Source organism: Balearica regulorum, chromosome Z (assembly GCF_011004875.1).
Source record: "Balearica regulorum gibbericeps isolate bBalReg1 chromosome Z, bBalReg1.pri, whole genome shotgun sequence".
Taxonomy (NCBI): Eukaryota; Metazoa; Chordata; class Aves; order Gruiformes; family Gruidae; genus Balearica; species Balearica regulorum.
The window spans coordinates 51515699-51536692 of NC_046220.1; the positions used below are offsets into that span (position 1 = coordinate 51515699).

Sequence of the window (20994 nt, forward strand, 5' to 3'; positions counted from 1 at the left end):
ATGTACCTTACAATGTCCTAGAAAAGTGGACAAGGTATTCTTCTAGAAAGTATGTCACAGGCTGAAGGGAATTGTTGAGGGGTATTAGTTGTTTAGAGTAAATAAGTAGGTTTTAATTAGAATAAATTTCTTAGGAATATAACGAAGTGTGATTTGTGCTGTCTGCTTAGCTTTACTTAGCATGAGTGGCTAGACTTGCTGAAGCCTTTAGGCTGCGATGGAGGTATTTTTCTAAGTAATTTTCCTAGTAGTTTTTCTAACAGTCAGTACAGTGCTGTGTTTAGTCTTTTAGTATGGTAAAGTATTTTGATATCACACTGATGTCTCAGTAGTGTATTTTCCAAGTCTGGGACTCTTCAGTTCTCCATGTTCCACCAGCAAGCCTGGGTGCACCAGGAGCTTAAACCAGAAGATAAGGAGGCTCCAACCTTCGGGGAAAATTGTGGAAACTGTGAGTCAACAAGATAAGAGCCTGCCTGCCTGGACACCAAAAGAGAATCCAATTAGAAGAAGAAGACCCCAGACCAAAAATCACCATTAGACTAAAGGATGTGTGGACAGTGTGTGAGGGGCAGGTGTATGCCTCCCAAGGGTATGAGTGCCCCAGGATTTCTTTATTCTGGGTCCCTCTCTTTGGCAGCACCCAGCCCGGGCTAATCCTACTGCTGCATCTTTCAATTAAATTAATGATTTTATAAAATCTGACACCTGAGACTGCTGTGGGAGACCTAGGGTCAAGCCTGAAGACGGAGGAAGGGCACCCAAGAATAAGTGTGTGTGTGTGCAACACCATGAATGGTGTGTGAATGCTGGGGCAGCAGCTCCTCCTCTAACAGGAATTAAAACAATTTTAAGGTAACATGTTCAATAACTGCCATTGACATTACCATTAAGATGTTGGTAACATGTAATTTGAAAGGTACTTTTTATACATGTTCTTTTACTGTTGATATATGACCTGAATTTCCACAGGCCATGAGAATTCTGGGTTCTCTTGCATGACCAAGACTGTATTAAAGCTATCACAAACCACACTTGGAAAAGCATCAGTAAGAGAGTCTCTTAAAAGAATGTTGGTCTGCATCTGAAGAAGAAAAATGCATCACGATGCCCATAGATTACCAGCTTATCTAGGAAAATATATAATCCACAAATGACCAGGTTAATCTTTGAAAATATAGTCCAAAAATGACTGGGTTGTTTGAGAACACACAGTCCAGAAGATGAACAAGTCACCTGAGAGACAATAACATACTGGTGGACAGTGCACAGAATAGGCGTATATGGAAACTTACTAAAAAAAACCCTGAAACCTGTGGGAAACTCAATTATCCTTGTCTATAGAAAGGATTACATAATTTAAACTGTAATAAAAGTTGACCCAAGTAATAGCCTTCCAGTACCTAAAGGGGCCTACAGGAAAGATGGAGAGGGACTGTTTATCAGGGAGTGTAAGAACAGGACAAGGGGTAATGAGTTTAAACTAAAAGAGGGTAGATTTAGATTAGGTATTAGGAAGAAATTCTTTACTGTGAGGGTGGTGAGGCACTGGCACAGGTTGCCCGGAGAAGCTGTGGCTGCCCCCTCCCTGGAAGTGTTCAAGGCCAGGTTGGATGGGGCTTTGGGCAACCTGGTCTAGTGGAGGGTGTCCCTACCCATGCCAGGGGGTTTGGATCTAAATGGGCTTTGAGGTCCCTTCCAACCCAAACCATTCTGTGATTCTATGATAATAGTGTAGGTGAAGACACATGAAGATTGGATGTATATGAGTCTAGCTAACCCTGAGCTGTGTAAGTCACCGGGCTTCTTCAGCCCTGGATATGCAGCACGGTCAGTCTGACATGCTGCACGTACTGTACTGCTGCTTATGTAAGTACTGTTTTCTTACCACTACGGGAACCTCTGCTACATTATCTATTCTCAGGTTTTCTAGGTTGTATTCAGTCTGGTAACCCCCTCTCCAGCTTTGGTGTGACTGTTTAATCTGGATGCAACAACTGGAAAGAAGCAGAATGAAGTCTTAACCTTTCTTTAATTCAGACTTTTGAATCTAAAGGTCTCAGATTTTATAACACCAAAAAATCTACAGAGAAATACTATAAGCAATGTAAATTAAAACATAGTTTATATTTATTTGTCTATATTTATATTTATAAAAACACAAAAATCATTGGGGTTTTTCTTCTAGTTGGAATTCCCCAATAGGAGCAAAATTATGCTAAACATAGTTATTTATGAAGTTAAAATCAGCTTACATTAACCACAGAGCTGCATTCAGTCCTCACTCAGAAAAACACTCATACTGAATTCAAAGTACAGCTAATTGCTTTGGCTTACAGATAGGTCAGCATGACTGTCTTCATGATTGCAAGTACTGCCATAGCACTTAAAGTCCCCTATCACTTTTTATTCCAAAGTTGTTTCTTGTTGCTTGTAACTGCAAAAATACTGCTTTGGGCTATGTGGCAGGGCGACCCTGGCTGGAGGCCACCTGCCCACCAAAGCCGCTCTGTCACTCCCCTCCTCAACTGAACAGAGGAGAGAAAATGTAACAAAAGACTCATGGGTTGAGATTAGGAAAAGGAGACATCACTTACCCGTTACTGTCACAGGCAAACCAGACTCAACTTAGAAAAAATAATATCTAATTTATTACCAAACAGAGTTGAGTAATGAGAAATAAAATCTTAAAACATCTCCCCCCTACCCCTCCCTTCTTCCAAGGCTCAACTTCACTCCCAATTTCTCTCCCTCCTCCCCCACAGCAGCACAGAGGGACGCGGAATGGGGGTTGCGGTCAATTCATCACATGTTGTCTCTGGCGCTTCTTCCTCCTCAGGGGAGGCCTCCTCACACTCCTCCCCTGCTCCAGTGTGGGGTCCCTCCCACAGGAGACAGTCCTCCACCAACTTCTCCAACGTGCGTCCTTCCCACGGGCTGCAGTTCTTCACAGACTGCGCCAGCATGGGTCCCCCACGGGGTCACAGGTCCTGCCACCAAACCTGCTCCAGCGTGGGCTCCTCTCTCCACAGGGCCAGGAGCCTGCTCCAATGTGGGCTTCCCACGGGGTCACAGCTTCCTTTGGGTGCCTCCACCTGCTACAGCACAGGGTCCTCCACAGGCTGCAGGTGGATATCTGCTCCACTGTGGACCTCCAAGGGCTGCAGGGGAACAGCCTGCCTCACCATGGTCTTCTCCACAGGCTGCAGGGGAATCTCTGCTCTGGCACCTGGAGTACCTCCTCCCCCTCCTTCTTCACTGACGTGGGTGTCTGCAGAGTTGTTGTTCTCCCATCTTCCCGCTCATCCTTCTGGTGGCAAAAAACTGCTTGGTTTTTGGGATTTTATTCCCCCCTCCTTAACTCTGTTTTCCCAGAGGTGCTACCACTGTCACTGATGGCCTGGGCCTTGGCCAGTGGCAGGTCCGTCTTGGAGCCATCAGGCATTGGCTCTGTCAGACACAGTGGAAGCTTCTAGCAGCTTCTCACAGAAGCCACCCCTGTAGCCCCTCCTCCCTACCAAAACCTTGTGACAAAGACTCAATACAGGCTAAGATTTCCTATAGATGCGTGGTGAAGTATAGCCTGACACTGATATCCTTCAAGGTGCAGACTGAAGTTTTAATTGCAAAAGACAAAAAGCTCCATAACATTTTACACTCTCTGAGATAAGTCTCAAAACTTCATTTCTAGTTTGTGACCTGATCTGTATAATTGGCTATGGTTTTGCTCCTTCTGAGTCATGCAGTTATTTTAAATGTCTTGTGCCAAATCAAAGAAGTTGCACAAAATTGGAAGACTTCATTATGTTGCAGTTCTTTTAATATCAGCATGGCATTTTTTTTCTCTTTAAAAATACAATAGTGAACATGGCTTCCACTCCACCATTGTCTGATGAGTAGTCAAGAATTGAACATGATGAAAAGTGGTGTTGGCTAATGAAGAAATACAAATTATGGGATAATATGGAAGGAATCATAGAGATTTAACACCATGTCTGCTAGTTCTAATAGGTTTTGGCAGCATAATAGCTTATCAGAGACTGAACCAGTAAGATGAATTTATCTTCCCAAAATAGCACACTTATCATTTTTTACCTTGATTCACAAGAATTACTTTAGCCACAATACTGCTGCTGCATGCATGTAGCAAAACAAACACCTTTCCTTCCTCCCACACTGAAAAATACATCTCACATATACACTGTCTTAGGCATTCACAGTTCAAGGAATATTTTGGTCTAAAAGCTACACAGATTCAGGTTACATGGGTGGTTTTTTTTTAGAAAGGTGGAAACAAATCAGTGTTGTATTATACATAGAATTCAACATGAGCTTATTTCTTATCCTTCAGAGAGACTGTTCGTGATGTGTTTAGAAAGAGTCCTTGATGTTCAGGAACACGGAGAGGAGAACATGGTGCTTCAGTGCTGGCCTGGCCTTGGCAGAGCAAGAAGCAACTGCTTCATTTGCAGACAGGATACCAGTATGCTTCTTTGCAACACGACCTAACCCACATCTGCAGGAAATCGTTTGGAACGGCTGTTTCAAACAGGCAAGCTCAAGACATACAACTCCTCACAGGAAGAACTCTTTTTCACCTCCGAAAGTTCATTCACGGCTTGTAATAACTTAATGCCTATCAGCATACTGACCTGTAACTCAAATATCAGGTTGCAGGTCTACCTGAAGCGCTACAGATTCTGTCATTCAAAATAAAACCGTTTGCTAAAAGGTGCTGATCTGGTCCTTAAGTTTAACAGCATCAGTAATAGCATATTGCTGTCCTTCAAGTACCATGTTTGGATTGCAAAATACGCATTTTTTTCCTTTTGTTGTGTCTGTACTTGAACAGTTTGTCTTCAATCTTATGTTTACTTAACATGTACAAAGGAGCCTGATTACACACAAAACATAATTTGTTCAAACAATTTTATTTTTCATTCTTTAAATCGAATTTTACGTTGTTTTCTTTAAAAAATGCTTGTCACTTCAGTCTCTTTTGAAGAACACACTACTTTTGTATGAAGCCAAGTCATCTTGAGTTCCTTTGTTAAACAGGAAAAAAGAAGGATTTTCAGCTGTTCTTCACTGATTTTAATACAAGGTGCAAAGCTTCTAATTCCTGAGAAATGTCAGATTCAAAAGATCGTTTCCAAAGGCTAAGGAAATTAGAATGTCCTCAAGAGATTTCAAAAGCATTGCTTCAAAACTAAAGTATGAACTTATTTAATTTGATACGGAAGACAAATGTAACTACATGATTAAACAGGGTAGCGACTTAGCTAAAGGAATCTCAGCAGATTTTTCCTGCATAAAAAAATATTAAAATACACAGTTTTTGCAGTACTGAACACTTTCTCAGGAAAAAAATACGAAACTTTATGTATAGCTGAAATAGCAATGATTCAATGCAGTGAAATAAAGACTTACATTATCTGTCAATGCAGGCACAATTTCAACCACTGTCAAACTTTTATCTTCCTCTAAACACTTCTGGATGTACAGTCTACCTTAGTCTTAATTTTTTAGACAACTTTTGCCCAAGCAGTCATCCATTTGTGCATAGAAAGTAAGTTTTTTCCCTAATATGTTGATAAACAATTTTCTGCTTCTCTAACTCTGCAGAAACTTCGTATTTATGGCAGGGATATGAGCTTCACCATCTCCAAGAAAATCAACAAAATTTGACTGGTTTTAGCCATTGGAAAACTGCAGTTTGTTCCTGCTCAACACAGATGGAGTAAAGTTTTGCAGTTAACATTTATAACTGACCATTTTGCATCTGTGGACAAAAGAGCCTAGAACAAGGCACAGCTTGCTCCGTGGCAACTGCAGTGGGTGTTTTGGGCCTGACTTGAGTTTCAGTATCAAAACTGAAAGCAGTAGGATGGTTCTTTTCACAAGGACTTGTCTTTGTGCGCAAGCAGCACAGAGGGCAGCTGGTAGAAAACTGGCTCCTAAAACTTGTGCATCAGGCTACCCTCCCAGGATGAGCACCCAAGCACAAAATGGTTAGGTCTGCCCCTATGAGACAATGTAATTGTGTAAGAAGTAACTTTTTGTGCCACTACCCTTACAGCTTTTTGCTGGTTTTGGCACCCGTGTTAGCACAAACATAGGGTACGGTGACTCGCAGGTGGTGCTGTGTGGGACCAGCAGATAGGGCCGAAGCTATGGAGAGCTGACAGGCCCGCTAATTTTTGACTTGGAGGGGGAAGAACCAGCACTGGACCCAACAGGGCAAGCAGGCAGGCAGGGAGAAAAAAAGCTGTTGAGCTCTATTTGAAGAAAGGTATTTGCGGGGGAAAGCATGTGGAGGCTGGATGTGCCTGATGCACTCATTAAGGAGACCATCTGGTCGAACAGGAGAGGAGGCAGCAGTGGCTGAAATGCTGGGAGAGGAGTGAGCTTAGTACTGACAGGTAAACAAGCCAGGAGAGAGTAGGTATGGAGAGGACAAGGGGAGTAACACAAAGTCTGAATTAACAGTAATCCCAGTAACAAAAAAAAAAAAAAGAAAACCCGAAACCAAAAAAAAAACAAAACCAAAAAACAAAACTGGAGTTAATGTCGACTAAGTTGCGAGTAAGACTTCAGAGACCGAAGCCGCGGGTTGCTGGATGCTGGGGGAAATCAAGACACCGAGAGAATGAAGTAGGTGGGAGTACCCGGGGAACCCGAGCGGCTTCGGGGCCCGGAGCAAGACCGAGAGGTCCGGGAAAGGGAGGTCACCGTAACGGGGCTTGTGGGGCCGGAGAAACACAAAGGGACCAGCGGGGACGAACACAGCCATCCATTTCACTAACGAGGGTGGTGATAATTACCTACTTCTAGTCTGTGAATGAGACGACATTCGCGCCTGGAAGGGCCCCAGCGCACGGCCACAGCTTTAAGCGCTGGTGAAAACGACGCTCGGCGAGCAGTTGCGACTGAAGTGGCGCATGGCCCCGCGCCAGGCCTGTCACCGGGCTGGCCGCACCGGGTGGGCGACAGAGCGCCGCCGCGCGCCTGCCAGCCGCGCTGCCACCGGCGAGACCCGACGCGGCTCGCCTCGCTCTTGGGGGAGCGCGGGGCGAAGCGCGGGGGTCGGACTCCCGCGGCCGGCCGCTGCTGCTGTTGTTGTTGTTGGGGACGGGACAAGAAGCGGGGCGACGCACGGCCGTCCTCCGGCTTCGCCTGAACCCGTCCCCGCCGTCACTGCTACCGACGGCGGCCCGTGGGGACCGGCCGCTGGGCTCCGGCTCCTCCTTCTCCTCCTCCTCCCAACCTCGCAGCGCGGCGGCCGCCCCGCCCCCGCGGAAGGAGGAATGAACCACTTCCACGGCTCAGGGGAGACACGGTAAAGGAGGCTCGTCCGCTTCCTTCTTCCCTCCCTCGGGCTGGGCCAGCGACTTCTCGTCGTTACCTGCGTTCGTTCTCAGGTACGGAGCCAGGAGCCGAGCCGCCTGTTGGCGGCAGGGCCTGCGCCGATTCTCCGCCAACACCCCCCGCCACCCCCGCCGCCCGGTTGCGACGCGCCGGTTGGTACCGCCCCTCCTGGCGGGAGGAGGGAGCGCGGCTGTATCTCCCGCGGCGGCGGCGGCTGCTGCTGCTGCAGTCGGGGGTGAGCTGCGGGCCGCGCTCCAGTGTGGTGGGTAGCGAGGTGCCAGACCGCCGCGGCTGAGGCGACGGAAGGGACGGAGGCCGGGCAGGCGGGCCGAGTTTCGCTTCCGCGCGTCCCGCTTCCGCGCCATCGCGCCTTATACGCGGGGGGGGGCGGGCGGTGCGCCCGTGTGGCGGGAGCCGTGCCGGCTGGGGAAGGGGGAGCTTCGGCCGCGCGGGCGAGCGGAGCCGAGCGTGCGCGGGGGCGGGCGCTGCTGGCTGCGTGCGGCCCGGCCCGCGTGGGTATGTGTGTGGCGTCGGTGCCGCGAGCGCGCTGCGGGTGAGGGCTGCGGGCACGACCGTTCGGGTTTCCAGGGGGCTTCCGGCGGGGGTGAGGGGCGGGCGCGGAGCGCTGTGCCCCCGGCTGCCGGTCGGGGGCTGCCCGCCTTTGCGGAGCGCGCTGTTGATGTTCCCTCCCGTGTTACCCTTGTCTCCTCTCCCCTGCCCCGGTGTGTTTATCTCGGCAGCGGGACCTCAGGTGGCTGATAGCGCGCCGGTGACTGGAGGTGCAGACCCTCCTCTCGGCCCAGTTCGTCTAGTGGCAACAGGCGTCGCGTCGGTGAGAAAACATGAGCCGAGATTTCAAACCCGGAGACCTGATCTTTGCCAAGATGAAAGGTTATCCCCATTGGCCAGCCAGGGTAAGGCACCCCCTCCTCCCCTGCAGGCCGCGACGCCCTCCTGCTCTGTACCTGTCCCCCGCTCTACCCTGCACCCGACTCTCTCCGTCTCCCCTCCCGCTGTTTTGTGTTGCAAAAAGTGCTCCCAGACACCTGTGGAGAGCAGTGCGGTTAAACTGTGTTGTGCCTTCAGCCTCCTCCCGTGTGAGGGAGAGCACGGTAGCGCTCCCGTAGTTGGAAGCAACTTCTGAATCACATTGCAGATCCCGTGCTGCGGTTTGCTCTTGCTGTATGCTTGTCTGCAAGTCGCTTCTGGAAGAAGTAGCCCTCTCTAGTAGTCGTTAGTTGCTCTTATTTGCATAACGTAGCTTTTAAAAATGAAGACTGCTGAATGGTAGCATGGTGCTGGAGCTGTAAAGCTCTGACCTGTACAAAAATACTGTTCCCAAATAGCTGCTCACTCTTGATAAAAGAAAAACACAAAGTTATGACAGGGTTACCCTCTCCTAAAGTCAGCGATTCCTATAGTGCTTCCTGTAGACTAAACTAAGCGCGTGTGCTAAGTTGTCCAGTTCTCTTTAGCATTCTACCTGCTCCCTTGGAAGAAGCAGGGCAAGTTCTGTGACTATGGTAGGTCATTTGGTGGTTGTGGGAATGTAGATAAAAGACTAATTATGAGGTATTTAGTTAAGATGCTGGCTTAAGAATTGGGTTTTTTAAAGTTTATTGACCTTCCCTTTTTGTAGCACTTGACATTTGGGCTTGGGCAAGGTACCAGCTCAGCGTAAGGGTAGGACGTCTCGCTATTGCTTGCGCTGAAGGAGTGGTGGTATTTGGACGGAATTGAATTGTGTTTTACCTGTAGCACATCGTGTCTCTCCTTTTAAAGCAGGCAGTCATACGAAAAGTGTTGCTGTAACATGAGAAGTGTTGTCATTTCCTATTGTTGCTAATACTGTCTTTGATTCTGCTGTATTTTTTAACACACAGTTAAAAAGAGATCTTGAGACCTACTCTACTTTTCTGTAGTTTTTTTCTTTTTTAATGCTTAACATTTACTTATTTCCCCCTAGGCTGTTCTTAGCTGTTAGTTGACTTGAATTATAGTGTGTCTTTTCCTTAGGTGGATGAAGTTCCTGATGGAGCAGTAAAACCTCCTACGAATAAAATGCCCATTTTCTTTTTTGGCACACACGAGACGTAAGTCCTTTATATTTAAGTGTCATGTTTTTTTCATGGTAGAATGCTGTAACAAGAAGTTAACAGCTTGTCTGAATGTAGTGTATTTTAAACTATAATAATCAGTAGCAGACCAACTCTTCCTAAACTAATCTTTTTTGAGAAGAGCTGCTTCTCTAACATTCACTTAAGCTGTTCAAAGGAGTGGTAGACCATAACCATACCATGTACTTTCCTCATCAGAGGGAAAATATGTCCTACCCACAGTGATATGACTGATAGGTTTTTCTTTCTTCAGTAATGTATTTTAACTACAGTGCTATATGTCCTCAAAATTCTCAACAATATATTCTCAAAGAAATTGAGATAAGGCTGAGAACAATGAAATAGGCAAAATTTGAGAAACAGACAAATAATCATATATTGGGTTTTGGTTTTATTTTTCTAGAGAGCTTTGAAGTTGTAAGTGCAGTTAGCTTTATACCTCTCAACCTGCAAAATATTTTATCTTTGGGTATTTTTGGCAATGGTAGCATTTTGGAATCATACATTTGTTTTCAGGGACTGTATTTCTTCCACTGCTAAACTTGATGGTAAATGTGTTGGGTTTTATGCATTTCCGTCTATTTGAAAATTACCGTGTTACTTCATGGCATGACTGGTTGTCGTAGTGTAGATTTCCAAGACTTCAGTGCTACATTTGTTGGGTTTGGTTTGGTTTTAAAAACGACTAAAACCTGTACTAGTTTGGGTTTAGTCCTACTGTTTTTCTTAATTAAATTTTTTACATGGGTAAATTTGAAATGTCTGTTCCTCACTCTTTGATGTTATTAAAAAATAAAGTTTTACTGTGATCTGGTTTTTGTTAGGCTGTAGATTTCAGAAATCCATACAATAGAAGAGAAACTGCCTGTCTCTTGCATACACACTGCGAAGTACAGGATGTTCCATGACCCAGCTGTCTTGTGGTGTTTGTTCTTTAAGCAGGTCACTTATCTTGTGCTCCTTAGAGTGGAGAAACAGTGCTTCTTGATCTTTCTTATTGTTGATTACAGCAGATACCTGTAAGTAACAATAGGAAGGAGCAGATCAGGTAAAAAAGAGGAATGCTGTTCCACGGCATGTAATTTTATTTAGATTTGTAGCTGTAAATAGTGACTAGTGATCCATCAGGAATTAGGTAGAGCTATCATTTCTCTGTACTTTCTCACAGGAACTAAAATAAATTTGGTAAACTTGTTCTCCCCTGTGCTTCTCATGGTTAGTTACACACCTGTGCAGGGTTAGACACTGGGTACCTTCAGCGTGTTACTAGTCTGTACATTTACAGCTGATCTTACTGGAAGTAGTGGTAACTTTGAAAATCCAGATAATCGTACTAAGAAGTCCTTCTGTATAAAGGACGATGTTTTCTAGCTGTGTGGATGTCTACAGTAGGAAAAGAAGAGCTATGGGGAAAAATGAAAACCAGACTTTATAGGGAATAATTCCTACTTGACTGCTAGGAATAATATTAATTCAGTTTTGCAGATTACTATAAACAAGTATAAACTTGTACTTTAATGCTATTGTTGATTTTCGCTAAGTTCTGTCAAGCACAACTAAATGTATTGCTACCTTTGTGCAGTGAACAGACACGTGCTTCTTAAAATATTCTTAAAAATTCTTGGGAATTTGGTTGAGATTTTTTTTTTCCATACTGTCTTAATGCAGCAACAGTACCCTTTCCTAAAAGAAAGTAGTAATAAATTAGACGCTATTTTAAGAAAAGCTTTGTTTGGATCTGTTGCGTCAGTAAATCACATCAGTGCAAATTTTGGTTGGTCACAGACAGAAGGTCACACCGAACTTTAATTTCCGGACTTTATCTATTAGGGCAATCTCTCTTCATTCGATTTTCTTGTTCCTTTTTCTTTGTGATTTAACTACAACCCTGTAAGCTACATGACCTTTTCATCGCAGCTGATTTCTGGTGTTTTTCAAAGCCTGAGCAATATGAGTAGAGGCTTACAGACCTTGGAAAAATGCTTCCCTTCATGGTAAGGCTACAGGGAGACCTTACTGCAGCCTTCCAGTACCCAGAGGCCACCTACAGGAAAGCTAGAGAGGGATTCTTTATCAAGGAGCATAGTGACAGGACAAGGGGTAATGGGTTTAAACTAAAAGAGGGTAGATTTAGATTAGGTATTAGGAAGAAATTCTTTACTGTGAAGAGTGGTGAGGCACTGGCACAGGTTGTCCGGAGAAGCTGTGGCTGCCCCCTCCCTGGAAGTGTTCAAGGCCAGGTTGGATGGGGCTTTGGGCAATCTGGTCTAGTGGAGGGTGTCCCTGCCCATGGCAGGGGGTTTGGATCTAGATGGTCTTTGAGGTCCCTTCCAACCCAAACCATTCTGTGATTCTATGATAAGAAGAGAGCAATATATCCTACTTTTGTGTCTCCCGATTTCTGTTTGTCTCCCCTTCTTTTTAGTCTGGTTAAGCAGGCTGTGTAGGTGCACGTTTCCCACACTGGCTGAATCCTCTCTAACAATCTCTTGCAAAGAGGTGGGTGATTTGCAGTCTAGTCTGTCACAGTGGCTTACTTAATACTTTGTACACACAGGTGAGTGTTTTACTGCTGGAGTAGGAAATGCTTAAGCTTTCTAGATGATTATATGTTCTTTTTTTGTTTAATAGGTTGTAAGACTCAAGTAGCTTTTTTTAAAGATGATGAAGAAAATAGGAGAGTGGAGCTTAAAGTATCTAAATTTTTCTGTGAACTGATACTTTAGAAAGCAAGTATCTGCAACTTTTCAAATAGTTTGATCTAACATATATACGATCAGACAAAGCTGTGTCTAGGCACAGAGTGAAAAGAATGTACCACCAAAGTGTTGTCTTCTTCTGTTAGCAGCATATGGATTGCTACACTGAAATACTAACTTTAAGGCCTTTAAAGTAGAGCAGGAATTAAACAGTCTTTGTTCTTCAGCATAAATCAGAATATTGGTTCTCAGTAATATGTTACCTTGTTTTCCCAAGTCTAACTTAGAGAAGATAGTAGTGTGGATACTGTGACTTCACCATATGAGGAAAAGCTACTAGGCTAAAAGCTGTAGTTACACAGCTTACAGTAGGGGTAGTGGTATCCAGGAACGTTATTTGTTTGTCTGACAAAGGTACACAGGCAGTGTGAAGACCTCTACTGCAAGAGTTGCTTAAATAAAAATTAAATATTCTTAATGTTTACTTCATCAAGAAAAAGATTGGAGGAGAAGCTTAAAATAAGGAACAGTTTAAAGTTTTTATTGGTTAAGTTCAGTAAATGATGTTATGAGGTCCTATTGTTACACACTGAAAAACTGCTGAATTACATAGCATTCTTACAAAGGTGTGGCAGCATATTCAAGTGTTACTTTCATGTGTCCAATACACCAGGAAATTATTCTTAAATTTTATATTTTAACTGGATTATTTTTAATAACTTTGAAAGGTTTTCTTTGTTAGCCTAGAGCTATTTTTTCTTTTAAATTGTTTTCTTGCATTACATTGTCCAGATTCAAGGATTCCTTATTCTTAACATTTAAGTCTGATTTTTCTTTTTTTTTTTTTTTTTCCTAAGGAAGCAATTGCTCTGTTTGTTTGTTTGTGAGCTACCCAGTTTTTAATTGTTCTAGTTCACAGTAGTTGATTGTCCTATCAGCAGCTATCTTAAGATGCAGCATCGGCTGTTTCATGCTTGGACACTTAAAACTCCGGGGAGGAGGGACTCTATATGTGTGGTGGTAGTAATGGAAAACTTGGGCTGTTGAAGGCAAAAGTTGGGAAAACTAAAGACACTTATGTAACAGAACTAGTTGTTGCAGTAGTAATGAATTTCATATATTAGTAACATTTGGTGCTTGCTTCTTTGAAAGGACTAACCATTTAAAACGTGAAATTTTGTTCTTTTTTGTTCTTTTTTCTCTATAAGGGCATTTTTGGGACCAAAGGACATATTCCCTTACTCTGAAAATAAAGATAAATATGGCAAACCAAACAAAAGGAAGGGTTTTAATGAAGGATTGTGGGAAATCGACAACAATCCCAAAGTTAAGTTCTCTCATCATCAGGTAAGTTACGCAGAGTCTGCAAATCTTTGTTGCTACACTGGTGGTGGGGGGGGAAAGGCAAGGAGTGTTTCCCTGCTGTTCAACTGGGAGTTAGACCAATTTATTTTTTTATTTTATTTTTAATTGATCTGTAGTACTAATAGCCTAAAAGAGATGGGGGTGTTGTTTAACTGGGGATTTCTGTTTATTATAGTAAGCTCATGAGGGATTGTGTTGACAGTTTTCAGAGCACAAGGCTAAAAGTTTAACACTTTTTACAGTACACATCAAGTTTTACTTATAGCTGTATATATACACTTACATATATTCCTGAGATACTTATATTTGGAACTGTACACCTGTGCTTGAAAAATGGTAGTTTTTTCAAATTTCAGTCACTCTACTTCTTTCTGTCCTCTAAACCCAAGTGCTTTTCTCCACAAGTATTCTTGTATTTCAGTACATGCTTTCTTAGCGTATTTTCCTTCTAGCAGTTGGAAGCAACGCGATGCTTGCCTTTTGCCCCCAAACTGTCATATGACTTGCTTGATTAAATTTTTATCCATCAGTAGGTCCTCACTTCTTGCCCTCTTTGTAAATCTTCCAAGCTTAAACTGGAGCTATGCAGTACTACACATAAAAAAGACCCAAATTTAATCTGAAGACAAATTGTCTTTCTCATTTTGTCTTTGCCTACCTGCTCTGAACATTCTGTAGCCTCTTGGTTTTGATGTGTACTCTGGACCCTCATCACGTACTGGGCCTTCTTGGCAATGCTGCAGTAATCATAAAAAGAATTGGTATCTTTAGGTATTAATTGCTGCTCTTGCACAACATGCCAGATTGCCGTTTCAGCACCCGTTAATCCCTGCTTCATAAGATATCCCAAGTTACTGTGTTTCTAGTTTGAAGGAGAACATGGATAAAGAGTGGAGGAGTTTCTGAAGTAGAGAGATGATGTACTCCAGATGTAAGCTTTTTCTGCTCTGGGATATGGAAAGATGCAAATCCCCTCATCACAGTGGGAAAGACTGTATTAATAAGGGACAGATTCTGCTGACGTAAAATACAAGTCGGTTGGTATACCTTCTCGCTGTTTCTTGTGACAGTTAGGAGAGATGCTTCATAGATGGCTGAGGCAGTTGCGAACCATAATTGAGTTGTATGTTGCCAGTTATTCTAGCAAGGTGAAAATCTGCATATAAACCATCGGTGACAAGCTTGTCTAATATTTTGTTTCACAGCAGGAGTCAGTAACTTCAATGAAGCAGTGCTCTGGGTTGCTTTCATAGCATGTCAGACATTCCTAAATACATTTCCAATTGGAAATACACAGACCATGCTGCCAAGAGATACATACAGGCTGTTTTCTTAGTCTAGCAGCTTTTCTGCAGGGTAGTCCTTTCCACCTTTTGAGTTCATTCAGACACTTCACTTCGGTGATAGCTCTTTCACAAGAGTTTTTCTGTGAACTCGTCAGGTTCCATTTAGAACCATTGGGTTGTTCTTTGCCATTTTTCCTGCACTATTTCTTTATTTAAAACCAACCAAATAACTTTTTCTTTCCACGAGTCATATTTAAAATCTGTTCCTTAAGTGAGCTTTAAAATTACTGGAAGAAGAAACTTTTCTTAGTAGGGATGTCTTAACTGGAGTACTATGTCCAGTTCTGGGCTACTCAGTATGAGACACGGACATACTGGAGAGAAAGTCCCATGAAGGGCCACAGAGATGATGGACTGGAGCATCTCTGCTTTGAGGAAAGGCTGAAAGAGCTGGCACTGTTCAGCCCTGGGGAGCTTGGGGGCAGAGGGGATCTCATCAGTGTATACAAATACCTGAAGTGAAGGTGCAAAGAGACGGAGCCAGACTGTTTTCAGAGGTGCCCAGTGACAGGACCAGAGGCAATGGGCACAGACTGAAACGCAGGAGGTTCCCTCTGAACATCAGGAAACTTTTTTTTTTTTTTTTTTTTTACTGTGAGGGTGTCCAAGCACGGACACAGGTTACCCTGGGAGGCTGTGGAGTCTCCATCCTTGGCAGGTAATCAAAAGCCATCTGGACGTGGTCCTGGTCAGCCAGCTCTGGGTGGCCCTGCTTAAATGGAAGGGTTGGACCAGATTAATTTACTTCGCTCATTCAGTAATTCAGTAGACAAAGTTTCTTTGGAATTTTCACCTTAACTCTAGAAAGCCTTTCTTTTGATAGCCTTGTTTTTCTATCCTGTGCTATACATCATTAAAAAATGCAAGTTTGATTTGGAGCAAATCAAGCCCTTAGGATTTAGCCAGCTCTTGTTTTTTCTTGCAGGCAGTTCTTAGTGCTTAAAGAGTACATCTGCAAACAGCTGACCAGATTTGACATTCTATAAAATAATTTGCCTTTTAAGTCCTGACTTAAGTGTTACTTGATATGAAATAAAATTGTAGAGGTCTACTTCAGAAGTAGTTTCTTTGTCAGGTCAATCAGTTCTTGATCTTCCATGTTCTTTCACAAAGCACTACCTTTTAGAATTGAAATATTACATCTCTGTTCTATTATAGATAAGGTGAAGGAACTTCCCACCTTTCCAAGAACAAGAAAATTGCAGTGTGATATTGGGGTTTTTTTTGTTTTGTTTTACTGGTTGCAGCTAATGTGCTGAAATGAGCTTTATTTCTTCAGTACTTTGCAGGGTAGCATACAGTTCACAGAGATGAGACTTTAGAGGTACCTTATTTCATGTTCTTGTTAGTCCCTCAGCGTTTTACTACGTTGCAGCTTTCCTGTTCAAGTGGATGTTGCCTTAGCATCATATTCTCAAAGCTGGAGAAACAAGTGTGTACGGTTTCTCCCTCCTAGTAATAAGGGAAGGATGTTTATCTGCTTGATAGCAGTCTCTGTGACTGTCTTTAACAGCTAAGGGTTTTTTGAGGGGTAGGGCTTCTGGATGTTGTAGGAAGGATGTCAGGGAAGGAAAGGAAGTTTAAGAGTGCTTGATGTAGATATTTAGACATTTTTATTGGGAGTTTATGGGGAAGCTTGTACCTGTTTTAAGGGTAACAGAGTGGCTGAAATTGGCTTCTGAGGCCCCGCCTTCCCATCTTTGCCAAAGAGGGGTATGGTACAGGCAGCAAAACACCCGTGTCAAGGAATTTGGCACAACTTAACCAACTGACAGAAGCTTTTTGTTACTGATTCTGGTAACGGGAAAGAGAAACACACCTCAGCTTCCCTGTGGCCACCTCTGCTCTCCACTGTGCTGGTCTCCAGTCCCCACACCTCACATCACAGTCGGCCCCTTGGGTGAGGCAGTGGTGGCACAGGAGACTGAGGCTGGTGCACAGTGGTTGCTTTGCTTTTGCTGTTCCTTGTTTCTTACTCAGCTGCTTGGGAGTCGGCTCTCCCCAAGGGCTTGCAGTCCCTTCAGAGGTGTTCCTTCTGTCCCCTCTCTGCCCCCGCTCTGGCAGCTCCTCTGGGCTGGAGCCTGGCTTGGGTGACTCCTCATCTGCCTCCTCCTTCCAGCGCCCCTCCCGCCCTGGCACCTCTTTTGCCTCGGCGTCCCTCATGCCCTGTACAGGTGTCTTGTCTGCATGTCGGCATCCCCCTGTTGCAGCATCTCTCCAGCCCTTTCCGGGCGGCTGCTCTCCTCCTCTTTGCCATGGCTGTGTCGGTGGAGGCGCCATGCACTCTCTGGTGGGCGCAATTTAGTGTCTGTGGGTGGGTCTGTTCTGCCCGTTCCCGGACCAGCTGGGACCGGTTGTGACCGGCTCAGGGCAGTCCTAGACCAGGTTCCACACAGGTCGGCGGCAGCCGGCCCCGGCCCTCGCTGGCTCTTTTCCCTGGCGCCATTCGTGGGAGACCATCGGTACGGGCAGAGAGTGAGCTTGGAAGTGAAGACACGTAGTTGGTTATGAAGACTGAGAGGAGAGGTAACAGAAGTATACTGATAAGTGAAGACGCTATATTTCCAACAATGTTTTAATAGAATAGTGTATTACAGCCTGTTAATATATTGGAATATTCAGTACGCATTGGTGAATAGGAATTTTTTTAGTTAAGGTCTTGGAGACGAATGAATGTATCTTAAGATATTCCTTGATCTCTATATATGATCTACATAAAATTCTTTGATTTTAAAAATGATTTTTTAGAGTTAAGCACAGTTACTGGACAGTAGCAGGGAAGGCAGTAGAGTTATCAGAGCCTAAAATTTCAGGGCGAGTAGGTAATTTTGGTTTTGGTCACACAGCAGGTAAGGTCAGGGGGGTGGGTAATAACGTGGAGATGTTGGCAAAATCGAGCTTTTATTCTGGATACAAGGTAATATTAAAGTGACAGACTTGTCAACTATTCATATAGAGGTGTTCACTTGAATTTTTTTTTTCTTCTGTCCTTTTACTGGGCATATTTTGTATTGGTAAGTCCTTCTGAGAGCCACGTTTTCTGTTTAACTGCCAGAACTGGCTGGAATGTTCTGAAAGCAGTATTTATACGTTGCAGATGTTGCTTGTAACTGCTAGTAAGGGAGGTGGAGGGCAGAAGGGAGCTTGTGTCTTGGGCTTAAATCCAAACCCACTTCCTCAATGGGGAAAAATTAGAGTCAGGGGAGTTCTGCCAGCTTTGTTTGAAGGAGCTAATATTTAAGAGTGAGAACGCTATCCACAGTGTAATGGAATAAAAGGAGAGTAATTTTGGCTTCACCTTCTATGTGTCCATGTTTTTAACTTTATAATAAAGGCTAAAGAATTAGTCTTTTTTTTTTTTCCCTGCTCATGTTTACAGTAACAGGTAGTTGGGTCACATGGGATTGATAACTCATTTAAAAAAATGCACATCTTGGCAGTAGCATCATAAGTGGTATTTGACCAAAACCAACTTTTTCTTTTTTTTTATTATATATGAGGAAAATCTTACATTGCAGTATTTGTAGTGTGAAGAGAAATCATGATAGCATTAGAGGTTGGAAGTTTGGTAATGAAAATGCAACTTAAACTGAAAAGTATGGAAATTAACGAAATAGGATATCTTTCAATATTCTTGTATTTCTAATAAGGGTTTCTTTAGCATGATGCTTTATTCAGTAATGTACAGGTGGTAGAACACTTGTCAGTATTGTTACCATGTAGTTCAGGAAGGGATTTAGATCTCATTTTTGATGTTTTTACATGGGAAGACCCTTCCAGCTGTTAACACTCCTGTCAAAGAAACTGTTCAAGAAAGCAGCCAGGAGCCTGCTGAGGCGAGTGAAGAAAAAGCAGGAGCCAAAAGAAGAAAGTCTTCTGTCACAAAAGTAAGTGACCGAATTCATGTTTTTTTCTACTAGAAACGTTTTTAAGTCAAAACTGTATTGCCAAATTTTGACTTAAACTACTTTAGCGGCGTTTTCCTGTTGTAACTGCCTTGTCTTTGCTTCAAACATACATATAGTTTTGTCCTTCTGTATTCCTTTTAAGGTGCTGTACATGTTTTTGAGAATTAATTTCTTTACCAGTCTATATTTCTGAATCATAATACACTTATGCTAAATTCATACAGTACTTCCTAGGCAGGAGGAGGTGGAAATGATCACCAAGCTTTACCTTTAGGTTTCCCTTTCTGTTTTTGAAGACTTTTTAATACCATAGATGGGTATGGCTGTCTCTTTCAATTATGACAGTTTTTGTTGAAAAGCCTAACAGAGCATTAGGTTCTGTCTGGGCTGAAAGGGTTCTTAGTGAACCTGTTCAGTTTGAACAGGTTATAAAAATCAGTTTGAATTAGGCCACATTCCTGATGGACTAACTAGGATATAAATGGATATAAAGCATTTCATAGCTGTGTGAGTTGAACTCTTGAGCCAGGAAAGTACCTGTGAGTAATTGGTATGCAGTAGTTTATATAGACAGAGTTTAACTTCTTCGCTTTGTAAATGTGTGCAAACCCTAAGAAACCTTCTGAAATGACATTGTGTTCTCTTTAAATATATTATATTCATACTAAGAAGATGTGTATCTGTTTGAAACATTTTTGTTTCAGCTTACTGGTGCTGTATGTACTTTGTACTGTAAGAGATGAAACTTCCTATCTTACTGTACACTTAATGATTCTAGTGTAGCACACTGTTTTGAACATTCTCTGTCCTTGAATATTTTGTTCATGTAGGATTATTTTTCGTATAACGTGGAAAAAATTATGTGTGTCATTGCTTCTTTTTTTTTTTTAAGGAGAATAGAAACCTAAAATGACAAAAATTGTGATGCAGATGGGATTGATAACATAAATGTATCTTATTTCTACCTCATTTCTGGCAATTACTTTCTATTAATGATGAGTAGTGCCCTTAAATTGTGTCAAACTATTTTGAATAGACTTGCCTTAATTCTGACTGTTTTCCTTTTGATTATTTGCCAAGATTGAATGTAGTTTTTCTGTAGGTATAGCTGGCTGTCCTTTAATATTGATTCAGATTTGAAACAGAAGAATTTGCAATGTGTCAAATACACAGTGGATGTTTCTTACATACGATTAGTGTCTAGTAGCTGTAATAGCTTGTTTTTTCAAGAGGAAAAAATACCTTTGGGGGGGGATCTACTGGTAGTACACTGATAGATGATGTCTGGAGCTGTTTTGATCAATTGAAGACTGCAGACTTAATTGATGTTTTTTCTTCTCGCAACTTCTTACTGCTTAGAGTGTTCCTTAACTTAGTACTTCTACATGTGGAAGGTCAGTGTGATTTGAGTTCTATCAGCTATACTTTAGGAGCACTCTTCAATATGTAATTTCCTGGTAGCAATATTGTTGGGTGGTGACCCTGACTGCACAACAAATCCTCTATATCAGCCCCCCTCCTCAACTGGACAGGGCAGAGAAACTATAACGAAAGGCTAGTGGGTTGAGTTAAGGACAGGGAGATCACTCACTGTGTTGGGTTTGCATGGGAGGAGTGCTACAGGGGTGGCTTCTGCGGGAAGCTGCTAGAAGCTTCCCCTGTGTCCGATAGAGCCAATGCCTGATGGCTCCAAGACGAACCCGCCACTGGCCAAGGTCAAGCCCATCAGTGACGGTGGTATCACCTCTGGGAAAACGGAGTTGGGGGAGGGGGGGGGAAATCCCAACCCCAAGCAGTTTTTTGCTGCCAGAAAGATGAGTGGGAAGATGGGAGAACAACAACTCTGCAGACACCCACGTCAGTGAAGAAGGAGGGGGAGGAGGTACTCCAGGTGCCAGAGCAGAGATTCCCCTGCAGCCTGTGGAGAAGACCATGGTGAGGCAGGCTGTTCCCCTGCAGCCCTTGGAGGTCCACAGTGGAGCAGATATCCACCTGCAGCCTGTGGAGGACCCTGTGCTGTAGCAGGTGGAGGCACCCGAAGGAGGCTGTGACCCCATGGGAAGCCCATGTTGGAGCAGGCTCCTGGCAGGACCTGTGGCCCTGTGGAGAGAGGAGCCCACGCTGGAGCAGGTTTGGTGGCAGGACCTGTGACCCTGTGGGGGACCCACGCTGGTGCAGTTTGTGAAGAACT

General features: G+C 43.5%; 1 protein-coding gene across 7 annotated transcripts in view; it reads left to right on the plus strand.

Annotated features, from left to right (window-relative positions):
• Positions 1-7307: 7307 nt before the first annotated feature.
• Positions 7308-20994, plus strand: part of PSIP1 (PC4 and SRSF1 interacting protein 1) — a 35892-nt gene continuing 22205 nt past the window's right edge. For 2 of the 7 annotated variants that reach the window (XM_075739684.1, XM_075739690.1), the window contains exons 1-5: positions 7524-7664; positions 8109-8282; positions 9385-9461; positions 13393-13531; positions 18666-18782. In XM_075739684.1, coding sequence (XP_075595799.1) covers positions 8211-8282; positions 9385-9461; positions 13393-13531; positions 18666-18782 — 405 coding nt within the window. In that variant the 5' untranslated portion in view covers positions 7524-7664; positions 8109-8210. Of the gene's footprint in view, positions 7422-7523; positions 7665-7747; positions 7885-8108; positions 8283-9384; positions 9462-13392; positions 13532-18665; positions 18783-20994 lie in introns of those variants that run through there. The other 5 variants (XM_075739685.1, XM_075739691.1, XM_075739687.1 and 2 more) reach the window with 4 other exon arrangements.